Raw genomic sequence first — 25268 nt, 5'->3', positions numbered from 1 at the left:
TTGTGATCTCTCTCTCTGTCAAATAAATAAAATCTTTGAAAAAAAAAATACATAAAATTCAAAAGAGAAATTGTGGTCAATTCAGGTAATGTTGAAAGGGAGTTTGGATAACCGAAAAGCATTTCATCTTAAGAGATAATAATGGGGCAACCATTTCTTAGGTAGTTTTAATTTTATTTTGTATTTTTAAGATTTTATTTATTTGAGCAAGAGATGAAGAGAGAGCACAAGCCAGGGGGAGGGATAGAGGGAGAAGCCGACTCCCCGAGGAACAGGGAGCCCAATCCCAGGACCCTGAGATCATGACCTGAGCCGAAGGCAGACACTTAACAGACTGAGCCCCCCAGGTGGCCCTTCTGCAGGACTTCCACATCAAGCACTTTATATGTGGTATTTAAGCTCTTGGGAGTGTCATTAATTCGGTGTAATGTTTTATCATTCTCATGTTACAGAAGAAGAACGTGAGACTCAAAAACATTGAGTAACTTGCCCGGCTAGCAAGTGGAGAAACCAGAACCCAAATCCAGATGTCAAAGCTAGCAGGGGTTGGCGGGAAACGGAACTACAAATACTTATAAATACTTACTGAGCATCTATCATGCACCAGGCTTTTTTCCAGGCACAAGGAATCTGGCAATTCCCTCAGCCCGAAATGCCTTCCCCTGCTCTCCACAAGCTCCAAAAAGGAACTGAGAAAAAGAGGGTGGGTGGGAGGTAGGGGGGAGAAGCTGAAGTTGGGGGGGGACAGGATGGGCCAGAAGGGGCAGGCCACAGTGGAGGGAAACCGGCAATGTGGGGGAGGGAGAGGCCACAGCCCCTGCAGCCCTGTCCTATCAGCCTATCTGGGAAGGGGGTGGGGTGCGTGGAATTTCTGGGAAGGAAAAGGAACAGAGGTGTTTGGTCCTGAGGTCTTTGTCCTCCTTGGGGTCTGTTTGCTTAGTGTCTTCGAAGCCAGGGGTGGGAGCAGGGGGCAGGAGAGGGGGCGGGCATGGGGAAGCCCACTGGGGAAGAATCTGGGTGGGAAGACTAGGTCTGGTACCCCAGCTCCAGAGAGGCTGATTCCCCATAGCAGGTCCCTTCTCCTCTCACCTGCCAGGGAGCTTCATACCAAAAACATTCCAGAAAGCAGGCTCAGAGAGATGATGCTGGGCCCCCGGGGCAGAAGGCTGGAGCCCTAGGAATATTTAGTGCCACATCAGCGCTTCCGGAATGTGAATAACCCAGACAAGGCGGGGTGGGGGTGGGGTGTGGGGGGGGGAAGCGACAGGGGAGGGGGCGGCGACCGGGAGACAGGAAGGGCCTTCTGAAAGCAAGACGAGAAACATTTCAGTCAGAATCCTGTCCCATTCTTGGCCCTTCCCTGGGGCAAGTCCATCAGACTGTCCCTGAGTAGAAATCCCCTACCTGGGGAGTACCCAGACTCCTCTGTGCGGACAGAGGGAAACCCCCAGGGCACGGTAGCCTGTCCCCACTGTCAGGACTACCCCTTGGTTTCTCCTTTGGCTCATCCAGTGGGGGCTGCCCTGAGTCTTCCTGGAGGGGTGGGGGGCTCGCGTGAAGGGAAAATGGCAACCAGGGTGGACTCAGGACAAAAGATTAGCTGAAGAGCCTGGACATGTTTAGGCTGAAGAGGGCATTTTTGGGCTTTATGGGAAACCACCTCATAGATGACAGGGGTGATCTTCTGAAAATGTCAATACACTTGTAGGCTCGTGGCCCTCAAAACAGGATGGAAATCAATGGGTAGCCACTTCTGAGGTGCAGGATTCAGCTAGATAAGGCAATCGGCCGCAGAATGTGCTGCTTCATTCCTTCGGGAAGTATTTGCCCGCAGAGTTCCCACAGCGTCCACTGCTCCGGGCTCTGGGGGACAGGTCTGTGCACAAAACTGACAAATCTCTGCTCTCCTGGGGCTGCCATTCTAGTGGAGGTAGACAGACAAAGCAAAGGTACAATAAATAAGTAAATTATACAGTATGTTCGTAAGTCCTAAGTATTAGAAGAATAGGGTTGGAGTACAGGGATGAAGGGAAGAGGGAATCAAATTCTAAACCTAAAGTCTAAATGATGAGAGAAAGCCTCACGGCAGAGGTGGCATTTGTCCAAAGACCTGAAGGAGGGGAGGGAGCTAACACTGTGAATATTTGGAGAAACAGTGTTTCCAGGGTAGAGAACAGCCAGTTCAAAGACCTTGAGGTGGGAACAGGTCAGGCAAATTCCAGAACTGGCAGCGAGGCTGGAGCAGAATGAGTGAAGGAGAGAGAGGCAGGGATAGGTAAGAGGTAAGGGGGAGTGAGGGCAGACAGAGATCACATGGGGCCTCGTGAGCCATTATTCAGGCCATGGCTTTTATTCTGAGTGGAATGGGGAGCCAGTGAGAGTTCTGAACAAAGGCAGGGAGGGGCTTGATTGGACATTTTTCTTTAAAGTTCCTCTAGCTGCGTGTTGAGAACAGCTGGGGGTGGGGGGTGAGGCTCAACACCACGAGATTTTTAACCTGAAGGACTGAAAGGAGGACTTCCATCCGCTGAGACAAAGGTTACACGTGGAGGGCTGTGGGGGAAGCCAGGGAGCACTTAGACCTCAATGCAGATAAGAGGTATGAAGAGTCTGGAATTTGGGAAAGAGCTGTGAATTGGATGAGCGATAGAGATTTCCCAGTGGTTGCTTAAAGAACTTTCGGCTCTGGGTGCTGACTAGGCAATCTGTGGCGTCCCCATTCAGGAAGACCCTAGGATTTTACAGAATCGGAGGGCAGGTGTTTCCTTAGCCCCTCAGTTGCTGGAGAGCCTGAAAGCTGAGGAGGGGGCAGTTTTGCCTGGTTGGGATCAGCTTTCTCCTCCTGAAGAGGACCAAGGGCTTTCTCTTATGGATGGGGGAGAAGGTTGGAGAGAAATGGTCCTCCAGACAGTCGAACCTTCCTGAGACCCGGTTTCCCTATCTGTACAACGAGAAGGTTGTACTAGACACTTCTCAAGACCCTCCAGGGCTGACACTTTGGCCCTGCCCGTCTCCAAAGGCTTTCATGGGTTTCATAAAAATGCCAGGAATGTTGTCCTTGGGCCAGGGCTCTGCCTCTGACATTGGCAAAGGGGATGGAAGTCGCCTTGTGCCTTCCTGTGTTTCTGAACTTCCTGCTTCAGATAGGGGGAGATTGGGGCAGGGGGAGGTTCGGGAGGGTTGGGGCTTGAGCCCTGCCCACGGAGGGCCAGGGAATCTGCATTTCAACACGCCTGGCATGGGGCTCCAATCATACCAAAGGCTGAGAATTTACTTTAGGTAAGTGGTAGCTTCTGTCCTCACCTGGAGTAAGCGCTCAGCCTTTGGTGTCACTGGGGCCCCTTGCCAGGGGCGTTAAAATGCAGATTCCCTGGCCCTCCATGGGCAGCCTTCTAGCTGCTGCCTTGACAGGAATCACACACGGCTGGGCCTGCAGCTTCTCTCTGGAGCTCAGGCCTTTCTGTCATTCTGCCTCTTTCTGGCTCTAAAATTCTCCCCTCACTGGAAGGCCCCATCCTTTTCAGTCATGGCTTCCCTGGTCTCTCCAGGCTCCAATCCTCTCCCCAGAGCTAATCTCACCTTCTTGATGTCACCATTTCCCCTCTCCTGGGGCATTTAGGTCAGGCTGGGGGAAATGAGTCATCCTGGGGTGGGGGGAGGGGGCTTCAAGTCCATAAATGGGCAAAAGCTCTGATTTTAGCTTTCTGTCTTCGGGAAAGGGACAGTCTCTCCCCTCCATTATTCTCCCCACTCTGTCATCTCCTCCCCCAGAGGAATTCCCCAGAGACAAGGAAGGCGTGCGGTGGGGAGGCTGCCTTTGACCAGACCAGTGGAATTCTAGAAACAGCAGAGCTTCTCAGGGAACTGCGTTCCGGTCTGACTCAGCTTCCCTGATAAACAGACACTGCCGGCCAGGATTTTCCCAGCCCATGAGGCCAAAGCCCCATTTCCGGGTGGAAATGCTCAGCTCTGCCTTCGGAGTTGAGGACCCAGCGAGGGAGGCAGGACTGGCCACACTCCCCTGCGATCACTGCTGTGTCCCGAACACCTTCATCCTCGAAGCAGGCCTGCCGCTGGCATGAATGTTGCCTCTGTTAAGGGACACTCCAGGCTCTGCCTCCCACCCTGCCAGTGCCCAGTACCCTGGGAACGAAAAAGCCACAGGAGGGGCCAGGTGGTGTCTAAGGAGAGCTGTGGTCACCCCCCCACAGTGGATCCTCACCTGGTGGCCATATTTCTTTTGAGTTCTTTTCACCATTGGGGGTCTGCGCCGGCTCTGCTGCGGAAACCTTGCTTACAACAGGCCAGACTCGCAAAGCTCCAGATACATCAGAATGCCAATTCCCTGACTTACCATGAAAAATGCAACTGCTGGCAAACCAACCAGATACTTGGGTTTGCTGGTGAGTACGTTCACCGTCTGTGGGTCGTTTCACAGAGGGGGAAGCCACAGTTCTGCAGGAAGCTAACTCAGAGAGCGTGGCAGGTGGGTCAGGAATGCTAGGGCAATGGTCTTCAATGACTGCCGGGCTCGCCGTCTCCGGCGCGACTCTGGAGAGAAGCCCACACACATCAGTGATGCCACGGAGACCATCTCACTGGCTTAGAGCGTCCTTTCCAGAGCCAGAGCACATGGCAGCAGTTCAGAGAGTCACTTTCCTAGTTCAGGCCTCACCAGCCATATTGCTGGAGGGGTTCAACGAGACTGCCCATCCACACACCCCGTAACCAATACCTCATCCAAGAAAAGCAAAGGAGTGAGAGTAGGTGCTCAATAAATGTTTAATGAAGGGTCTCCACCTGCTTCGCGGGCCCCAGCCCCTTATAAAGGGAAATCGGATAGTTAGGTCAGTGAAAACCCATCCCCTCGTAAACCCATCAACACGCATTGAGAACTTACTATTGTTCTAGGTGCCAGGGGAAAATACAGACGCAGTCCAGGGACCGTCCCCTCCCTCCAGGAATTCCTATATAATAAAGTTGCAGCTATAAACGAACACCTACGGGAGGATCGTGAGCAGCACCAGTGGGCGTGCCAAGGGTGTGTGTCTGGCACGGAAAATGTGTAAGGCGCTCAGGTCCCTCTGGACTTGGCTGTGACCGGGCCGCTTCCGTGGACGAGGGATAGACCGCTGGCTGTTTGGGGTCCTCACTCTTTGGTCACTAGATTTGTCAGTAAAGGGATAAGCCCTGCTGACCAGGGAGAGGGGGACGGGGTGAGGGGGTGCTCCAGGTGCCCAGGTCCCAGGGCAGGCTCTCCCTTGAGGCCACCCAGCCACAATGCAGGAAAGCCACAGCCTATGTCAGACTCACTCCTACCCCACCTAGCCCTCATGGGAAACAAGGGGGTCACAAGGAGTAGACATACACCAGGGAGGGACGGAGAGAGAGAGAGAGCTGGCTACCTCCATCCCTCCCTCTCTGCCAGCCCTGGTTGGGGATAGGGTGGGGCAGCAAGCAGCAGGCTCACCAGCCCTGTTCCCAAGGAACCAGAGCTACCATCAGGCTCCTCCATTCTTTTCTCCCTGCCTGGAGGGGTTTACCTTCTTTATTATTTATTTATTTACTTTAAAGAGCTATTTATTTATTTTAGAGAGAGCTAGGGGGCAGGGGGAGAGGCCCAGGGAGAGGCAGGGAGAGAATCCGGAGCAGACTCACCGCCAAGCAGGGATTCTGACACGGGGCTCGATCTCACAACCCCAAGATTGTGACCTGAGCCACCCCTGGTTTACCTTCTTTAGATGCCTCTCAGAGCCTCAAGATGGGGCAGGGTTGCAACTCTCTCTCAGCGGCGTCAGCTTGGTCCACGTGTGTCCCATGGCCTTAGGTGAGCATCACTGTCAGCTGAGTCAACTTATCCCATGTGCATCCTATGCCCAGGTCCCTTGGATCAGCATCTCATTAGACCCACTTTTCTACCCCTGTTGGGGCAGTGAGTGAGGTCCAGCCTCAGCTTCCTTCCACCCCCACAAATTAGCTCAGAAAGAAGAACCAGCACAGAATCACGTTAAATGATGTGTTCAGTGTCAGCACATCCCCACCTCGGATTAATTTTAGGCAAAAGAACTGGTACTGATCCTCACTGAAGTCTCTGGTGTTGCTTAGAACCCCAGTTCCCAAATAATGGTCTGGGGGACCCCTAGCGGTACTCCCCAAATCCTTCCAGAAGATACAAGGATACATGAGGTTAAAATGGTTTTATTAACAATATGACTATATCATTGACCTTTTCCTCCTGATTCTCTAATAAGTGTACTGTGGAATTTTCCAGGGCCTTCCTGATGTGTGTTGTTACAACAGATGGAATGCTGAAAGAGATGTAAGAATCCAATTCTGTTCGAGAATGTGAGTTACTTAACGCCGTGTACACTTAAAAATGATTAAGATGTGGGGTACCTGGGTGGCTCAGTGGGTTAAGTCTCTGCCTTTGGCTCAGGTCATGTCTTGGGGTCCTGGGATCAAGCCCCTCTTTGGGCTCCTTGCTCAGTGAGAAGCCTGCTTCCTTTCCCCCTGCCACTCTGCCTACTTGTGATCTCTCTCTCTGTGTCAAATAAATAAATAAAATCTTTTTTTTTTTTAAGATTTTATTTATTTATTTGACAGAGAGAGATCACAAGTAGGCATAGAGGCAGGCAGAGAGAGAGAGAGGAGGAAGCAGGCTCCCTGCTGAGCAGAGAGCCCGATGCGGAACTTGATCCCAGGACCCTGGGATCATGACCCGAGCCGAAGGCAGCGGCTTAACCCACTGAGCCACCCAGGCGCCCCAATAAATAAAATCTTTTACAAAATGATTAAGATGGTGAATTTCTTGTTATGCGTTTTCTACCACAATTTAACTTTTTTTAATTTTCAAGAAAAGAATCTAGCTTTCTTTCATGAAGCCAGACATTTAAAACATTTGCAACAATGTACAACAATGCTTCTCCTCTCACTATTTTTGCTTGTTTGTTTGGATAGAGTTTATTTTTGTAGAAATGTTTTGTTCATGTAAGCATGTAATGAGTTATTACTACTACTTTTTAACTGATATTTGAAAATAAACAAACAAGTATTTAATTTTTTTTTTTTTTTAGATTTTATTTATTATTTGACAGAGAGAGACAACAGGAGAGAGGGAACACAAGCAAGGGGAGTGGGAGAGGAAGAAGCAGGCTTCCCACTGAGCAGGGAGCCCGATGCGGGCTCGATCCCAGGACCCTGGAATCACATATCTGAGCTAAAGTCAGATGCTTAACCAGCTGAGCCATGCAGGTGCCCTTTAATATTGCCTGGAATATGCTGAACTAAAAAATTATTTGTTGTCTATCTGAATTTCAAATTTATTTCTTTTTATTTTTTTTTTTATGTAGGCTCCACACGCAGCATGGAGCCCAGCACGCGGCTTGAACTCACGGCCCTGAGATCAAGACCTGAGCTGAGATCAACAGTACTCGAAGCTCAACCAACTGAGCCACCCAGGTACTCCCGAAATTCAAATTTAAATGCACGTTCTGTGTTTTTATTTACAAAATCTGGCAACCCTGATGGCAGGAAAGATTTAGGTTAGACTGAGAAGAATTTGAGTCAGACATCAGGATTCTGATCCAGGAAGGGGTGGATGATTCCCTATCCTGGACAGCTTTTCAGAAAGCGAATGTGCTGCTGGCTTCTCCGTGTGTGGGTGTGTGGAACTAAGGGTCCCGGCCTGGGCGGGGGTGGGGGGGGTGGGGAGTGGGGGTGGGGGACAAAGGATCTTCCATGAGCCGGGCCCCACGACTCACCCACCCTCCCAGAAACCTAGGTGCTCGTGGATGAAAAGTCAAAGCTGTAGAAAGCGAAACACCTCTTAGGTTGCTATTATTTCAAGAGGGAAGTGGCAGTGGGGAGATGACAGTGGGTGGGGGCAGGGGAGGATGTCAAAAAACATGAGGCAATGAGGTCATTCACCTCTCCTCTGCTGGTGAGCTCTGCTAAAAATAGTCGTAGCTGAGGTTGAGTCAAGGGTTGTGGGGAGGCTCAAGGGGACTCTGGGTGGGGCTGTGCAGAGGTACAGCTTGAGGGTTAGGGTTTTGGGCCAGGCAGCCAGCAGACCCAAGAAGTTTGGGTTTAGAAATAAGCAGAGACCAAGAACTGGCTTCAGGAGCAACCCAGAGAAGCGCCCTCCCCTCCAGCTAAGAGAAGGAAGGGAAGAGGGACCAGTGATGTGTCCCTCTTCCCACCAGCCTCAGGGAGCTCTAAGAAGCCCTTTCCGTGAAGAGACAGTTGCGCCTCAGAAATAGGACTGGCAAGGAGGCGACCATGCTTTTAAATTTTCTCAACTGCGTCCTCGACATTGTCCCCAGCCCCGAGGGTCCCGGATGGATGGAAATGCAGTTCCTGCCTTCTGGAAAGCCTGCGAGTCCGGTGGAGGAGACAGAAACATAAAACCCATATGATCCCATGAACTCACCGTGACAAGAGTTCATAATGGAAGGGCCAAGCGAAGCTGAGGCCCTCCCTCGGCAGCGCCCCAGTGCTGGCCCAGGCCGCAAACCTGCAGAGAAACAGGGCAAGCTCCAGACCCCTCCTAGGCTCCACTTTGTCACCTGCTGCACAGAGAAAAGAACCTGGTTTGGGGAAGAACAGCCAAAGGACAGTTTTTCTCTCTGGAGCCTTCTCCTTCACCTATCACAGCCCTGGAAAAGCAGTTAGATGCTTTTTCAGAGGGTTTGTAAACACGATTATTGGTTTTCCAATGAGGGAGGGAAGCAGGGGGGCACTGGTCTACTCTGACCTTGGAGGTCTGGAGCCCAGCTTAAAGTCACAGAACAGTTTCTCCTTCCTGGAATCTAGAGCTTCTGGAACCGACATGAACTGAGCCCTTCCTGCCAGGGGGCCAAGGGGAGATACGGGGTCCGGAACTCCAGCCTGCTGGGGGCACAACCCTTAGAGGGGTCAGAGAGTGACTGGGCAGTGCCTGAGCAGGTTCTGAACACGGGGCTGGGTGGAGGGAGCAAGGCCCTCTGCCAAGGGGCACAAGGGGAAAGCTTCCTGAAGGGAGTGAGCTGGGCCCTGCTGGCTGAGTTTTCTGGGTCAAGTAAGGGGGTTTGGGGAAGCAAGAATGTCTTGGCAATTCAATCCTGACCTCAAATAGTCAAGTGTGGTGTCTGTGTGTAAACCGCATCCACTCGGCTGTACTCTATCCTGAACCTTGCCTCCTCCCTGACCACATTTCATTCTCACCGGTGTGGCGGGGAGGGTGGGGGTGGGGGGCGCTCCTGCCAAGGGAAGGGTCTGCACGCACCTGGAGGGAGGGAGGGAAGGGGTCCAGGGTCTCTTTCTCTGTCCCTTGGGTTCCTGGGGTTCAGGCTCCAGGCCTGGTTTCTGCCCTGTCCCTCTCCTCCTACAAGTCACAGCCTGGCTGCCTGGCCCTTCTCTGCCTTTGCCAGGAAGGAGACCTCTAAAACCTACAGCTCACCTGCTCACTGGGCGTGTGCAGGACCCGTCTCCCCACAGCCAGCAGCAGCTGTTTCTCCTCTGTGTGCCCCCCACTGGGAGGCGGGAGGCCCCATGTTGGTAGAAGAGTCTAGCAGGACTCTGTCCAGACGGGTTCCGTGACCTTGAGCAAGTCGCTGGACCTCTATGGGCCTTGACCTCCTGTGTGTTCAGTCATAAGGCCTTACTCCGGGATTTGTCGGAGGTGATGCACGGAGCATCCTTGGTGAGCTGTCAAACACAGCTCTTGAAATGTGCCCGGGGCCCCACAGTGTGGACGGGGAGACTGTCTCAGGGTTCAGTTTTCAGACATCAGCTTCTGGATGGAGACTCCTGATCTGGAGTCCAGTGATGGCACGTAGGATGTGCTCGTACCAATTTGCAGAATTTTTGAGGAGGTCCATTTTTCTGGGAAGAGAATACAGAGTTTCCCATCAGGCCCTCAAGGGAGTCCACGAGTAAAAACCCATGAAGAGGAGCGCCCGGTTGGCTCAGTAGAAAGAAGGTAGTCTTAAGCGGCTGCCTTCAGCTCAGGTCATGATTCCAGGGTCCTGGGATCGAGTTGCATATCCAGCCCCCTGCTCGGTGCAAAGCCTGCTTCTCCCCCTCCCACTCCCCCTGCTTGTGTTCCCCCTCTCTTGCTATGTAGTCCTCTGTCAAATAAATAAATAAAGTATTTTAAATAAATAAATTAATTAAAAACCTATGAAGAGCCACAGCCCGAGGCTTGGGCTCCCGCCATGGGCCCCATCTGCCAGGAGAGCCCCTCACAACCAGGCAGACAGAGAGTCCTGCAAGCCTGTGGAGACAGCAGTCACATGGGCCACGGTGACCGACGCATAGCCATCCAACCTGAACATGGCTAAGCAGCTGCGTGGTTCCAAAAACGCCGAGGAGGGTTCCCAAGTTCAGCGCAGCCAGCAAGACGACAGGGCTCCCGATAGTCTCCTTGTGCCAGCTGGGAGGTGATGTTCCACTCCCGCTCCGTGTGACGGGGCTCTGGCCACAGTGCCACGCCTCCTTCTAGACACCATGTTCCAAGAAGAACTCAGATCAATGGAAATGTTTCCAGGGGATAAGGGCCAAACTGTCGAAAGGTTTTAAAACCAATCTGAGGAGGAAGAACTGAGAACTGAGGGCACTGGGTTCCAAGCGAAGAATCTGAGAATAAATGGGGATTGGGAATGGACATCACATTCCTGAAGTGCTGTCTAGTGGATTCTACAGAGAGGATGATCATAATTCTGCAAAAGGAAATACTTTCTAACAGTGAGCTCTGGCCTGCATGAGGTGGATTAACTGGGACTTCTCACTGCTTCAACTGTTTGGCCTCCTGGAAGGAAATAAATTGCAGGCGGATTCTAAGCTCTGTCCCGCGAGAAGATGGAGAAAGAACAAGGACCATGCAGGGACTTGGGGGACAGTGGGTAAGGCCCTGGGGAGGGGGGTGGGGCAGGGTAGCCAGACCAGAGAGAGCAGGCCCCTGCTGCCTCTGTTGGCTTTCCCAGAGGAGTCTCTTCTGACCACCTGGGGCTGCTGGGATCAAAGCCCTCCCTCCAGGGACCCTGAAGCAGGGTGCTGTGCAGAGTGGGCAGCAGGCTGGGCAAGGCGAGAGGACGCTGGCAACCAAGGAAGGCTCGTCTCCAGCCCCCAAGGAGGACAGCTTGGGCTCTCACAGGATGGGCCCGAGGTGGGGGGTGGGGTTGGGAAGATGGCTCATGCGTGAGTCACCAGTGGCCATTGTCTACTCCTGCTCCCTCTGGGGGAGGGTGGCTGGGGGAACAGAGCCGCTGGCCAGCTAGGCCTGTGAGGACAAGTTCCCCACTCCCGTCCTTCCAGCTCTGGGGGCCATCGGAGCTTGGATCCCTGGCCCTCCTCACCCACCACCTGGGAAGGCAGGGCTGGTGAGCTGGCATCGGGTGGACGTAGATGGAGGAAGGTGTCCAGCTCTGCTCACCCCTTGCTGAGGGCTTGTGGGGGTCATGCAGCGGGCCTGTGGGAGAGGCCACCCTGCCCTGTCTGGAAGGTGTGCCCCCTTCTCTAGTGATCACACCTGAGCCTGAGCCTGCCAGCCACACCCTTCCTAAACTCCTTCCAAACCTGCTCTCACCCAGCAAGCCTGTCGAGCACCCCACCCTACCTCGGGGCCCAGGGGAGCTTGGGGAGAGCAAAGGTAATGTGGGGTTGGTGTCCACAGTGGCCACCCCTGCCCCTCTCCAGTGCTTGGTCTGGTCTGAGGGGCAGAGCTGGCCTCCTACCCCCGTCAAGCCCAAGTCTGGGTCCCTGATGTCTCCTAGAGTCGGAAGTCACATAAGAGCAGGTGACAGACAAGGTTGTTATCTGTAGGGGAAACTGAGGTCTGCAGAGGTGGAGACATAGAGCTGTGGGAAGTTGCCGGAAGGAGGACCATCATACAGGTCCTCCCAGGGGACTGTGGCCCTCCGAGGCCACCAGCTCGGGAAAAGTCAGAGGTTTAGGCCCACCTTGTAGTCCTGCTGTTGCCTCCCTTGCCTCGCGGCTTGTCTGTGGACCCGGATGCATATGCTCTGGAGCTTAGGGGCAGGTTGAGACCAGGGATGCCCTGCAGAGACAGCGGCAGGGGCTTTGGAGCCAGACAGACAGGGGACAAGAACCAGGTTTCTGCCCCCTCCTGCCACCAGGAGCTTGAGAGGGGCCTAGACCTCCCTGAGCCTCCGTCCTATCTGCTGTAAGATGATGACACTATCCATCTCCCGACGCAGTGTTTTACATCTATCCTCTCACTCAGCTCTCAGAGCAACACGGAAGGAGGCACGGTCATGGGTCATGTCCCCGCCGCAGGTGAGAACAATGAGAACACAGACAGAGGGAGCCTAGCCACGCCAGGCAGGGTCCTGGGATCCTGGCAGGCTGCAGACCCTTAACTGATCCCAGGGCCATGCCCTTGACCCCTCTGCTATATTCTGCTGGCTCCATGGCTGGGAGAAATGGCGCGGGCCCCGGAGCTAGAAGGACAGAACCCGAGGAGCAGGGAGCCGAGGAGGGGGAAAGGGGAAGAAGGGGCTTCTCCGGCAGAAGGTGCCGAGAGGGTCCAAAGCAGAGGCAGCTGAGGGGGCTGCTCTGAGGGCAGGGACCACCCCCGCCCCCAGCCTTGAGATTCCTTGGCTGTGCCTACAGCTTTGGGTTCATGGAAGGGGAAGGACTGGGAGTCTTGAAGCTGATGACAGCAAGAGACAGTGAGCTGGGGTGGTGTGGTGAAGGCGGCCCCTCCGAGTCCACGAGATGGTGGGGCGGAGAGGACGGTGTGCCAGGCTGCTGATGGTGCTTTCCTCTGGAGTGGGGTTCTTTTTTTTTTTTTTTTTTTAAGATGTAAATGCAAATCCTGGATTTACCTTTTCTTTTCTTTTAAGATTTTATTTATTTATTTGACAGAGATCACAAGTAGGCAGAGAGGCAGGCAGAGAGAGAGGAGGAAGCAGGCTCCCTGCTAAGCAGAGCGCCCGATGCGGGGCTCTATCCCAGGACCCTGGGATCATGACCTGAGCCGAAGGCAGAGGCTTTAACCCACTGAGTCACCCAGACGCCCCTGGAGTGGGGTTTCTTGAGGGATAATTTTACTCTCTGTGCCCCTATACTGTTTGCAATTTTTCAATGTGCGTGATTTGAATTTTCATTTAAAGGAAGAATAAGACTGGGAGGCCGTAAGTCAAATGCTAATGGGGGGATCACTTGTGGTTTGAGTTTCTTTGTTAAATTTTCTTTTTTTTTCTTTTTCTTTTTTTAAGATTTTATTTATTTATTTGAGAGAAAGAGAGAGCATGTGCACAAGTGGAGGAGGGCCAGAGGAAGGGGGAGAGAGACAAGCAGACTCCCCACTGAGCAGGGAGCCCAAAGCCGGACTCGATCCCAGGACACTGAGATCATGACCTGAGCTGAAGTCAGATGCTTAACTGACTGAGCCACCCAGGGACGCCCTCCTTGTTAAATTTTCTACAACAAAAATGTATTAATGAAACTCAGAAGAATATTTTTATTATTTTCTTTTTTTTAATATTTTATTTATTTATTTGACAGAGAGAGAGAGATCACGAGTGGTCAGAGAGGCAGGCAGAGAGAGAGGGGGAAGCAGGCTCCCTGCCGAGCAGAGAGCCCAATGTGGGGCTCGATCCCAGAAACCTAGGATCAGGGCCTGAGGCGAAGGCAGAGGTTTTAACCCACTGAGCCACCCAGGCGCCCCAGAAGAATATTTTTAAATGAGATTACATCTGTAACATGTCTGGAATTGCACTTTCCCAGTACAAACATCTGCCATGATGGCAATGTTCTCGGCCTGTGCTGTCCAACCCAGCAGGAGCTGGTCACACATGGCTACTGAGCACTTGAAATGTGGCTGGTATAGCCAAGGAAATGAATTTCTAATTTTGCTTACTATTGACTCATTTAAATTTAAGTTGTTTTTTTTTTTTTAAGATTTTATTTATTTGATAGAGAGACACTGTTGAGAGAGGGAACCCAAGCAAGGTGAAGGGCAGAGGGAGACGCAGGCTCCCCACCGAACAGGGAGCCTGATGCCAGGCCTGATCCCATCACCTGGGGATCATGACCTGAGTTGAAGGCAGAACACCCAGGTGCCTCTCATTTAAATTTTGTTTTAAATAACCCTAGCTTGTGAGGGTCCAATAAGACTGAAGGATGATGCTGAGTCTTAGAAATCAACTTCCTGCCTGGCCACCATCTGAGCCCTGCTGACAAGAGCTTTCTCCCCTCCCCTGTCTCTCCTCCCTGGCTTCAGAGCGTCCTGCATTCAGGATGGGGCCAGCGCCCCCTCCACTTCCCCCACACCACCTGACCTTCCATCTTGGACCATGCACGGAGCATGGGGGTGCCTCCCCCTCAAGCCCCACCCCTCCCCCGTGTGTGTGTCATGGTGGGGACATCTCCTGCAGGCGGGAGCCTAGGCTCAACAACCCCTGACTGTGGTGACCTTGGGCAGTCAATTCCCATTTCCGGGCCTCCGTTCCCTCATCTGTATAATGGGAGTATTGGCCAGAGGTTCCATCAAGGCCCCATGCACGGCCCTGCAGCTAGCTGCTGAGGTCACAGGGTGATCACAGGCACGGCCAGCCCTACCGGGCGCTGTTGACAAGAGGGACTTAAGTAAGGCCACGAAGCGGACTTGCCGGCTGGAAGGTTTATGAGGCTCTGGGTTGGGTGAAAAACATCTGACAAAGGCTGTGTCATCGAGCGAAGAGAACTTGGCCAGCCCAGCTCCCCTCTGGCAGCTATCCGCTCTTCCTTACACCATGACCCCATATTAGCAGTTACCAAGCTGTACTGTCGTCTGTTTTCATCTTTCTTTAGGGGTAGATTTCAAGATGCTCAAAGAAGAAAAGTCCGGGGGCAGCTCACCCCAGCATCCTCCTTCTGTTACACAAAGCAAATATTCTCACGGGTTTGGTGAACACAGACATGAATGTCTCCTTGGGACCATCTCCCCCACCCCCACCCCAGGCCTTTCTCTTCTGGGACCTAGCATTACACTCTGGGGCTTCAAGGACCCAGCTCGGAAAAACAGGAAGTCAATGGAGTTTGTATAAGTTTTGTCTTCCATTCCCAACTCTTTGAAAGTTTTATGTGTGGTTTTTTTTTTTTCCTCAGCTTCCCCTCCCCCTCAACACCACCCAATCTTATCTTATCTTTCTCTGGCAGAGTAAAGAAAGTGTTTAATGGGATAAACTCATTCATACTAAGAGGTAACTGCCTGTTGGTTTTACCCCTTCTCAGGTCACCTGCCACAACAGGTCGCCCTCCCACGGGTATCGAACTTTAGTTCGGAGCGATGGTGCCGTCCGCAAGCCCAGCTCTGTCCCCGGTCTGCCATCCCCCAGCTGTGCCCATTAGGAAGTTCCCTCATCTCGCTGAGACTCAGTTTGCTCATCTGTAGGGTTTGCCACCCTCCAGGGTTGAGGTGAAGATCCAATGAATCAGCCCACACAACATTTTTAGCTAAAAAGTTCCCAGACAGAAAAAGGGATCGAGTCGGCCATGACTTTGGGCCGGGCTGGGGCTTTCCCCCACAGTCAAATCATACCTGAGGAGACCATGGCTGTGTGTGGAAGCCACTACCTCCTTTTCAATCTTAGAGCTGCCAAGCAGAGAGGACAACCCTGATATCTCTTTCATCCGTAGTCCGACCCGTGGGGGAGGGAGAGAGGGAGGCCAGGATGTCCCCAAGGAGCCCACCCGGCTCTTCTCACGCCCCTGAGACACCTGGACTCCCCCCGCACCGCACTCCCCAGCCTGAGCATCCAGCAGTGAGGACCCCTGTGGTGGTTAGAACATGGGCCTCAAGGGCGCCTGGCTGGCTGAGTGGGTAGAGCATGCCTCTCTTGATCTCATGGTCGTGAGTTCAAGCCCCACACTGGTTGTGGAGCCAACTTTTAAAAAAAGAAAAAGGAAAAAAAAAGAACTAGGTCCGGGGCCTCTCCCTGTTCCCTCTGACTCCCCTGTCAGCACAGGTGCCGCTCACAGACGTCAGCCAAACCAAGACTCCCCTCCACTCCACAGGGGGCTTGTCCTTGAGTTAGGTTTGTGCAGGGACCCCTTTTGGGATCTTCCCAGAGACTCATTAGCAACATCAACCTCTCCTTCCTAAGTTCTTCTTCTGTGTAGCCTTGGGGACCCTGACGCCCCAGAGAGGTTCCATGACCTGCTTGGCATCACACAGCATGGCTGAGTGTTAGCCCCCGAGCCCCAGAAGTTCTGGGTGGGCGTTTCCTTTCCTCTCTGACATTCCTGCTCTTTCCCAGTGCAGCAGACTCAGAAAGCCCTTCCCCAGCCTCCCAGCTTCTGGGGTGTTGTCTGGGCAGTGCTGAGGCCTAAGCCACATACCCCTTCCTGCCACAAAATGATGCCTGGTACCCGGCCTGCAGACCCGGCACCTGCCCCAAAACATCGGCTGTGGGACACTCAGCCTTCTCGCCTCTTTCCCACCCTGAGAAACCTCCAAAACTCTCCTGACGCCCTCTCTCCCGGGACCTGCCACCCCGTCCCGGCTCCAGCATTTATCTCTCTGCCGTGTTTCAGAGAGGGGTGTGTGTGTGTGTGTGTGTGTGTGTGCACGCACGCGCACGTGTGCCTGTGTGTGCACATGTGTGTACATACGCGCGTGTGTCCACTAGGCTATGAGCTCCTCGAGGCCAGGGACCATGTCTTTCTTTACTTACTGCTCTAAATCGTGTTTCTGAAATTTCACTGAACCTCAGGCAGGGTGGTAAGGAGGCCACACACCTGGACCCTCGGCTTCCAAACTCTGATGAGAGCTCCGGGATGAGCAGAGGAAGAAGAGGAAGGAGAGGAAGGAAGGGGACCTCCGTTCAGCCCCTTTCTTCTAAGCAACCATATAGCATCTCTCAGGTCTTCCTAACCGAGGCCCAACCCGGCCCCACCTGGCTGAGAAGATGAGGAAGGAGGTCGGGTCAGAGACACATAACTGGTCTGTGTTGGTGATTCGTCTTTTGCAGGAGTTCATTTAGTGCCCAGTTTCGTGGGAAACCCTCTCCTCCCCTCCACCCCAACTCCCGGTGCTTGGGGCTGACCTCAACTAGAACAGGGGCAAGAGGACCCAACTCCAGTAAAGTGAGTGTTTTCTTACTCAGGGCACCCAAGAGGGTGGGAACGAGCCAACTCAGCCTTCCTGCAGGAGACCAGAGACCAGAGCCCCCAGACCAGCCAGAGACACCCAGATCTTTCTGGAGCATCTACTTCAGGGTCATCGCCCATGAGCTGGAATTGCTGCAAGAACAGTCAAGGATACAGACAGCCTTTAGCGGGAAGATGCACGGGCAGCAGAGCCCAGGCACTAGGAGTGTGGGTCATGTCTTCTGGGTGCATTTGGAAGCACAGCCAACTTGGTGGGTGGCTGCCTGGAGGCTGGGGCATAGTGGAGGGGGCCGGGGCAGCCCCGCAGGGGCCAGGATATGCCATTTGGACAGTTGGCCTTGGGAGACGGGAGTCGAAGGCCAGGGAAGGGCTGCCAGGGAGGGAGAGTGGCTCCCGGGAGGAGCAGCTCCTGGGCGGAGCTGAGTGTGGGAGTCAGTGTTGCCCTCACCAACCTAGACGGCCCTTCTGGCTGACTCAGGTCCTGCCTGCAGGTCTGGATGCGCTGGGGCAAGTCCTGGCCTCCCCTCCCTCCCCAAAGGCCGTGCCAGCGCACTGGGTGGGGGCCGAGCTTCCTCCTTTCATTTGCACTGGGAGGTTGGCCACAACCCGGCAGGCAGAGGGGTCACTTACCAGCCACTTTTTCAAGCCCTGCCCGGCGCTGCCCACAAGGAGGTCAGAGCCCTCTCTGGAGGCCCCAGATGGCCCAGCAGCAGCCTTACAAGTAGCTCCCCTAGGACAGAGCTGGGGGTGGCCTGGAGCAGGCACCTACATGGAAAGTCTCCTCTGAGCCTCAGGAAAGTCCTGCCACTTGGGTAACACAAATATCATCACATTTCCGATGAGGAAACTGAGGCCCATGACCTGACAGACAGGGAGTGGCTGAGTCTCCACTCAAACCTGGGGCTCTGGATGCTGATTTTGGAGCCCACACCGGGCTGGCGGGACCGGGGTGGTGGTGACAGCTGGCCTGGGCAGAGCAGGCCTCATCGGGTCCCCTCCCTCAAGCTGGGGCCTGACCCCTGGGGACTGGGCCAGCTTTGTCCATCAGACTAAGGTGGGAGGTCTCTGCTGTAAGAAGGTTCTCAGCTCCTGGGAGAGGGGAGTTGTGAGGGATCAGAGGCCAACGCCCCACGTCACCCTCAGCCTTGACGTTTTCTGCAAGGTCTGTCTTACACTTTCGGGCAATTCTTTCACACTTGAACATCCCCTGGGGTCAGAAATGAAGAGTCATTACAACTGCCTTGAGCTAGTCTCTGGCCGCATTCTAGGTGCTGTGCTGAAGCCTCACGCAGGTTTTCCCTCTTGTACCCTAGACCCGCGAGCACACTGTCCTCCTATCCATGGCCAAGGAGATGCCCCTGAGAGCAGCCGGAGCTTTGTCTAGGGTGAGCGGGTGGCCATGCTGGGACTTGAGCCCAGGCTGACGGGCTCCAAAACCCAGGCTAGAATATTGGGATCTGAACCTCACTTCATGGCCTTCATGGCCTCCGCTCCAATGGGGGAATGAGGCCTGCCATCAGGAACCTTCCATGCGCCCCAGCCCCAGCTCTCTCTTCCCCACCCTGTGGCCCCCGGTCTCTCCTTCTGCCCCCTCCCTCCGCACCCTAGAATCACCCCAAGAAAACTGGAGGAACCTGGAGCAGCAAGGTTGAGTCACCAGCCTCTGCTGTGCTGTCAAGAGGGCTTGGTGCCTGCGAGGGCCGCTGCTGCCCCTGGATCTTCCCTCCCCAGCCGCCAGGAAGGCCAGCTCTGTGCGGGCCCAGTCCCCAGTGCTGCTCCAGGCCGGCCGCTCATCAGCCCAGCACTGCTGGAGGGCGAGCGCACCAACCAGGCAAAAATGTGTCTGCGACTGTCCCCATCGGGGGCTGCACGTGGTCTGGCCAAGCTGCCTGGACCCCCATGTGTGGGGCTAGGCCTCACAGGACACATCCTCCGGGAAGGGGCCTGGCTCTGTTGGTCCTGCAGTCTGAAGGAGGATGGTCCCCTGCAGAACAGGCTGCCCCGGGAAACTGTGTGGTGGGAAAAGGAGGCAGATGTGGAGTGGGGAACAAGGCACCCCCTTTTTATAGAGGGAAGGAGAGGCTCAGACACAAACAAGAAAGTGTCGGTGACCCTCGGAGGAACAGAACCCAGCTCCCCCGTCAGGGCACAGCACGGCTTTTCTAGATGCCTCCCTGTCAAAATGGGGCCTGGGTGGTTCCCTCCTTTCTGTGGATGACTCTGTGACTGGGGCTGATCTGTCCCCTTTTCTTGGACTTGTCACCTTGCAGCTTCAGTTGTCAGCCGAGTAAGACCCTCGTCCTCCCTAAGTCCCTCCTCCCTCTCAGGGCCGACTGGGGCTGGCAGGGACATTTCAGAGCCAATGTGGGGAAGGCACCTGACCTTGGGGAGGAATGTGGGCAATGTCTGCAGCCTGGAGCAGCCACCCCCCACCTGGGGCCCAGGAATCCGGCCCCCAAGGGAGGTGTGTGTGTGTGTGTGTGTGTGTGTGTGTGTGTGTGATTGGAAGAGAAGGGGGGTGCAGGGCCCAGGAGCGCTGAAGTGTTGGATCACTCCATGAGGTCACCTGCTGAGACTCTACATGGTTACAGACAGTAAGGATGAACCAATTCTGCCCTTGTGGAGCTGCCAGCACTCAGGTAGAGAGCTGGGTCTCCTAGGGCCCCCTCAAGCCCAAGGCCACAGATAGAGCTGCAACTTGTGACTTCTCAGGCCCACAGAACCCCAGAACATCAGAGCCCTTTGAAATCAGCACTTAGCACAACCATTCCCTGGTACAGATGTGGGAACTGAGGCCTGAGACGGGATGGGAAATTGGCCACAGGTGTGCTAATTATGGCCAGGACTCTGGGGTGGGTGCCTTCCCCATACCCCTCCTGCACCCAGCTTCCTCCTCGCCCCCCCCACCCCCCCCCCCAAGGTCCTACAGGGTTTTTTCTGGGAATCTGTGCCTTGTGAGCGCCCTGAACTACCAGGGTCAGGAGCTGCAGCTGCAGGGCAGAGACTGGGGGCCCGGCCTCCCTGTGGCTCCTGGTGAGCGGGTGATCTGTGCTCTGGCTGGACAGTAGGATAAGGTCGTGGTAACTCCAACAGATGCCCCTCTTTGGGACTGAACCCCAAGAAAAGCGTGAGTAAGGACTCTGCTGCCCTCTCGTGGCCATGCGCAGGGCCAGCCTACGGCTGCTGGGGCCTGGGGCTGCTGGTCTTCTTCAAGCATCTTTCTCCCAACCCCCTTCCCCTGGAAAGGGCTCTGGGCCACCGGATGGGCTGGCATCACCTCACTCCCTTATCTCTGAGGCCACCGCCTTGGCCCCCCAAAGTATGATGGTTTGTTTGGTGGTGGTTCCTGGTTGTTTTGGTGATGGATCCTGGAAGAAGGCGGCCTCAGGCCAACAGGAGAGGCCCGGTCTGTTACCCAGAATGCCTGGGTGTGGGGAGACACCCGGTGGTTTCCACGGAGATGGCCCCATCAACCAACACTAGACAGGATGCTTTGAAAATTTAGAGGATATTTATTTTTCAGGAAGGTCCACCACAGCTGACGGGCACTACTGTCCACCGCTCCAGGGGATTTCTCCTTCGCTTTGCGAGAAATGCCCTCTCTTCTTGGAAGTGCCCGTGGGAAGGCTGGGAGGTGAAGAGAAACCATACACAACACTCCAGAGCCTTAAAAAAATAAAGCAACAAACAACCTCCTGCACACGAATACACACATACAAAATAAATAGATGTATAAAAGGCCACTCTCCTCCCGTCCTGGCCGAGGGGCTACTTTGGGAGAGTGGGGCTGGGTGGCTCGGCCCCCCTTCCCCCAGCCAGGATCATCCAGAGGCGAAATGGTATGGAAGTGCTGGACAGCCGAGAACGAGGCCTGGCTTCCGGGGGAGGACGGGGCAGGCCCTCTCCCCGGAGCTCAGTGTGGGTAAGGTAACGAAGGAACAAATAAATAAATGAATAAATAGAACCCAGCGTGCTCCCAGAGGCCTAAGGGCTTACTTAGGCTGAGGCTCGGGGCCTCTGGGGCCTATTTCCCTGAAAAGAGCAGATCCAGTGACAGGCAGAAAGAATCACAGGGAAAGCACAAGTCCAAAGCCACAGCCCGCCTGACCTCCAGAGCCTGCATCCTTCATATCCTGGGAAAGGCCCGGCGCAGAAGTGAGCCTCACACCAGCTCTGGAAGGAGGGGTAGACTGTGCCTACTTTCTGGCCCAGCAGGTGCTCAGAGGCTGGGGGGCCCTACCCTTTCTCCTTGGCATTCTGAGACCAGCAGAGCCCCCCCACCCCCTTGCCCTCTGACCTTTCCTCTGACCATCCCCGCAGGAGGGAACTGTCTCTCGAACCTCCAGGTTGGGGCCTGGCCCTCTCCTGCTCCCACTCTTCTCGGCCTTCCTGACCTGCTGCATCCTGAGTCAGCTGGGAGAAGTCCTCGTGTGACTACATCATCCCAGCACCCCATTCTGGTGACCCCTCTGCTCCATTTGGCCACAGATGTCCCCACTGCCTCCATCGGGGCCGTGCTGGAAGCTCCCTCCAGGCCAACAGGGAGAAGGCATCAGACAGAAGCGAGAACAGAGATGGGGGCAGGAGCTGCTGGAATGGACAGTTTGGGCGAGAGGCCGAACCAGACACGTGAAGTTCAAGGGGCTCAGGCAACCCAGGGTTGCTCCTGGAGAAGCAGAGCCGTCTCGGGGCCAGGGAGAGAGCACGGGGCGGGGGTGGGCTGGCCGCTCAGCTGGGCAGCAGCACGTGCTCCAGGAGGTAGGTGACGGAGTCCCAGTGCTTCCAGAGGAGGAAGAGGACGAGGACCAGGAGGGCGGTGCTGGTGATGCGCAGGCGTGTCTTCATGAGGGGCGTGATGAAGTTGGCGATGGTGGACACGAACACCAGGAGCACGGCCATGAGCGCCAGGATCACGTTGATGAACTTGCCCAGCAGAGCCCGCGCGTTGGCGTTCTCCACGCCTTCCAGCTGCACCACCTGCTGCTGCTGCTGCTGCAGCTCCAGCTTGGTGACCCGGGTCAGGCAGGACTCCACGGCCTCCTGCAGAGGTGTGCACGCGGCGGCTCAGGGCAGGCAGGTCCCCCGGGCTGCACCCGGCCTGCCCCTCCGAGAAGGCGACCGACTGCAGCCCTCTCATCTCCGCCCCACCCCATGCACCATGGGCCCAGGCACCCATCGTTCCCCGCTTGGTGGGGCCCCCCCACCCCGGGGTCAGTCTCGGGTCGCACCTGGATGTCCCGAGCCCTCTCGTAGGACTGGTAGGCCACCTTCTCCTCCATGCTGGCCAGCTCCTGTTTCAGGTTGGTCATCTCATTCTGGTGGAGCTCGGTCAGGTCATTGAGCTGCTCCTCCAGACGCTCGTACCTAGCCGAGGGACAAGGTGTGTGACAGCAGCCCTGGTCCCCTCACCCCCCTCCTCTCCCCAGGATCAATTTCATTCCTCCACCACCACCCACCCAGCATGCTCAGCCCTGTTCCAATTTTAACAGCAAGGACAATGGAAGTTACTATAGACACTGGGCCAAGACTTCACCCACATTATGTCATAGGCTCCTTGTCACCCTCAACCCCACGAGACAAGTATCAGTGTCACCCCATTTTACAGAGAAGACTGAGACACAGAGAGGTGAAGGAACCTGCCTCAGTCACACAGCTCATGATTGGAGGAGTCAGGGACTAACTGACTTCAAGGTGAGTCACTGAGCCCTGGCCTAAGATGCTCTCCTGGGGACTAGGGACTCAGTGGGACAGACACACGATCCCTGCTCTGCAGGCACACGACGTCCAAAGGTGACCCTTACATGGACTAGTTTTCAGGCAGGGTTCCCCCACAATTTCCCAAACCCTCTGCATCCACATAAAGGAGAAAAGCGAAAGTGCTAATTGAGGAAAAGATGGCCAAGAATCCCAGGGAGCGAGTGCCAAGTGCCCCGCGAGCACAAGGGTGGAGCGGGCAGAGGGGAACCAAGGACCAGAGACTCCGGCGTCCGCCAAAGGTTTAAGCTGACTGTGCCGGATGTTTACATAGTTCGGCTTTACAGGTGTGGACTCATTGAACCTTCATGAACACTTGGAGTAGGGATTCATGTTATTCCCGCTGCACAGACGGAAGACCAGGTGTGGAGAGCATTAAGTACTTTGCTTAAGGTCAATGGCAGAGTAGAGCTATGGAGGACAGGCGGAGGCGTCCGGGTGGCTCAGTCGGTTAAGCGTCTGTCTTCTGCTCAGGTCATGATCCCCAGGTCCTGGGATCGAGTCCTGCGTCAGGCTCCCTACTCAGCGGGGAGCCTGCTTCTCCCTTTCCCTCTGCCTGCCATCCCCCCTGCTTGTACTCTCTCTCCCTCTCTTACGTGAATAAAATCGTAAAAAAAAAGAAAAGAAAAGAGCTGGGGTTTGAACCCAGGTAACTTGGCTCCAGAGTCAGTGCTCTTAGACTTTCCAGAGGAGAGGCCACATAGCTGGTCCCTGCCTCGGTTTCCCCTCCTGGACACAGACCCCGTAACCACCGAGGAGGGGCATTCAGGGCCCCTGACACAGGCAGCACCATCTCCCCATACACAAGTCTTATAACCGTATCTTCCAGCTGCTCTGGCCAGTCTGTGGAAGCCTTTCCAGGGCCTCTTCTGGCTCCTTCCAGCAGCCCGGGACCCTTTTGCGTGCACCTTGCACCTTGATCAGCCCACACCCCTGGAGCCCGTGAGCCCGCACCCATCCCCTCAGGCCGGGCCCCGGGGGCACCTACCTGTAGCGCTCCTCCTGCAGACACTGGGTCATGTAGGTGTAGTCTCGCTGCAGCTGAGCCTTCAGGCCCTCCATCGAGTCCTCCAGGTGGGACTGTCCCTCCTTGATCTCCCGCAGCTCCTCCAGCAGTGCGTCCAGGTTTCCGGGGGCCCCGTACAGCGCGCTCAACTTGGGGCTCCCCAGCGCCCCGGCCGGCCCGGCCCCCGAGTTGCTGCCTGCCCCGGCCGAGCTGGCGCTGGCGCTGGAGCACTCGTCATCACTGCCGTACTTGGGGCTGGACACGAGTGTGGCGCTGCCGCTCAGCGCCCGGGCCGCCTCCTCGGGGGCCCCGTCGTCCAGAGGGTCCTTCAAGTGGGCGATGTTGTCGGCGCTGCCGAACTTGTTGCGGATCAGGCTGGCGAATTCCCGGGGCTTGGACACCACGGCGGTGTGGGTGGCCTGCGAGAGGCCCGAGAGGCTGCCCTTGACGCCCTCCACCACGCCGCCCCCGAAGCCGCTGATGCCGGCGCGCACGTTGGCGCCCACGTCCTTCAGCCCCTGCTGCATGTCCCGAAGCACGTCCTTGGGCTGCCGCGAGGGCCCGTTCTGCTCGATCTCCTTCAGGCGCCGCCGGTAGTGCTCCAGCTTCTTGTGCAGCTGCGCGATGGTCTGGGCCGACTTCTGGTTCTTCTTCTCGAACACCTGCTTGATGCGCGAGGCCTGCTGCTTGTCCGCGTTGTTGGCCAGCTTCAGGTACTCGGCCACATTGTCGTCCCGCGCCTCCTGCTCGATCTTGATCTGCTCAGTGATCTTCAGGATCTTCTGGTGCAGGTGGTCGATGGCGGCCTTGGTCCTCTGTGGGTCCGGGGCCCCGTCTGCCACATCCAGGCTGATGGGGCCATCGGTGTCACCGTGGCCTGGGCCGCCAGGGAGGCTCAGGGCCACGAGGTCTCCCTTGTCGACCTGGGGAAGAAGCAAGCAGGGCAAGCATGGGTGAATCGTGAAACCATGGCAGAGGACGTGGCAGGAATCTCTCACGTGTCCGTGGACACCTGTGGACTTGGTCTCTCTGCCTGGGGGGCAGATGCAAGATGAATAGGAAGGCTCAGGGCAGCGGTCCAAAATAACAACACAGTATTCCTTTCCCAACTACCATTAAAAAAAAAAAAAAAGACTTTATTTCTTAAGTAATCTCTACACGCGACGTGAGGCTTGAACTCACAGCTCTGAGATCAAGAGCTGCGCACTCTACCAACTGAGCCAGCCAGGCTCGTATTTGGAAACATCTGTGACCTACATGATTCTCACAACATCCCTAAAAGGCAGTCCAGGCGGATCTACCCCTCCTCTGGCGCAGAGTTCAAGCAAATTGCCCAGGGACACCCAGATACGACACGACGGAACCTCGGAGCCAGGACGCTTGTTGTCACTTCCCATGGACCAAGCCAATCCGA

General features: G+C 55.3%; 1 protein-coding gene and 1 long non-coding RNA gene across 7 annotated transcripts in view; one reads left to right on the top strand and one right to left on the bottom strand.

Moving 5' to 3' along the window:
- Window positions 1-3274: 3274 nt before the first annotated feature.
- LOC116576420 lies at window positions 3275-6405 on the top strand. Its single transcript, XR_004280148.1, has 3 exons — window positions 3275-4403; window positions 4912-5041; window positions 5742-6405. It is a non-coding gene; the product is annotated as an uncharacterized LOC116576420 (long non-coding RNA).
- A 14149-nt stretch (window positions 6406-20554) lies between these two features.
- Window positions 20555-25268, bottom strand: part of TMCC2 (transmembrane and coiled-coil domain family 2) — a 37926-nt gene continuing 33212 nt past the window's right edge. For all 6 annotated transcript variants that reach the window (XM_032318441.1, XM_032318442.1, XM_032318443.1 and 3 more), the window contains 3 exons: window positions 23837-24777; window positions 22323-22458; window positions 20555-22134 (listed from right to left, as the gene is read on the bottom strand). In XM_032318441.1, the coding sequence (XP_032174332.1) occupies window positions 21823-22134; window positions 22323-22458; window positions 23837-24777 (1389 nt within the window). In that variant the 3' untranslated portion in view covers window positions 20555-21822. The remainder of the gene's footprint in view (window positions 22135-22322; window positions 22459-23836; window positions 24778-25268) is intronic.

The sequence above is a fragment of the Mustela erminea genome, chromosome 17, assembly GCF_009829155.1.
Source record: "Mustela erminea isolate mMusErm1 chromosome 17, mMusErm1.Pri, whole genome shotgun sequence".
Classification (NCBI taxonomy): Eukaryota; Metazoa; Chordata; class Mammalia; order Carnivora; family Mustelidae; genus Mustela; species Mustela erminea.
The sequence above is the reverse complement of the archived record's forward strand: the minus strand, read 5'-3'. Positions and strand labels throughout refer to the sequence as shown.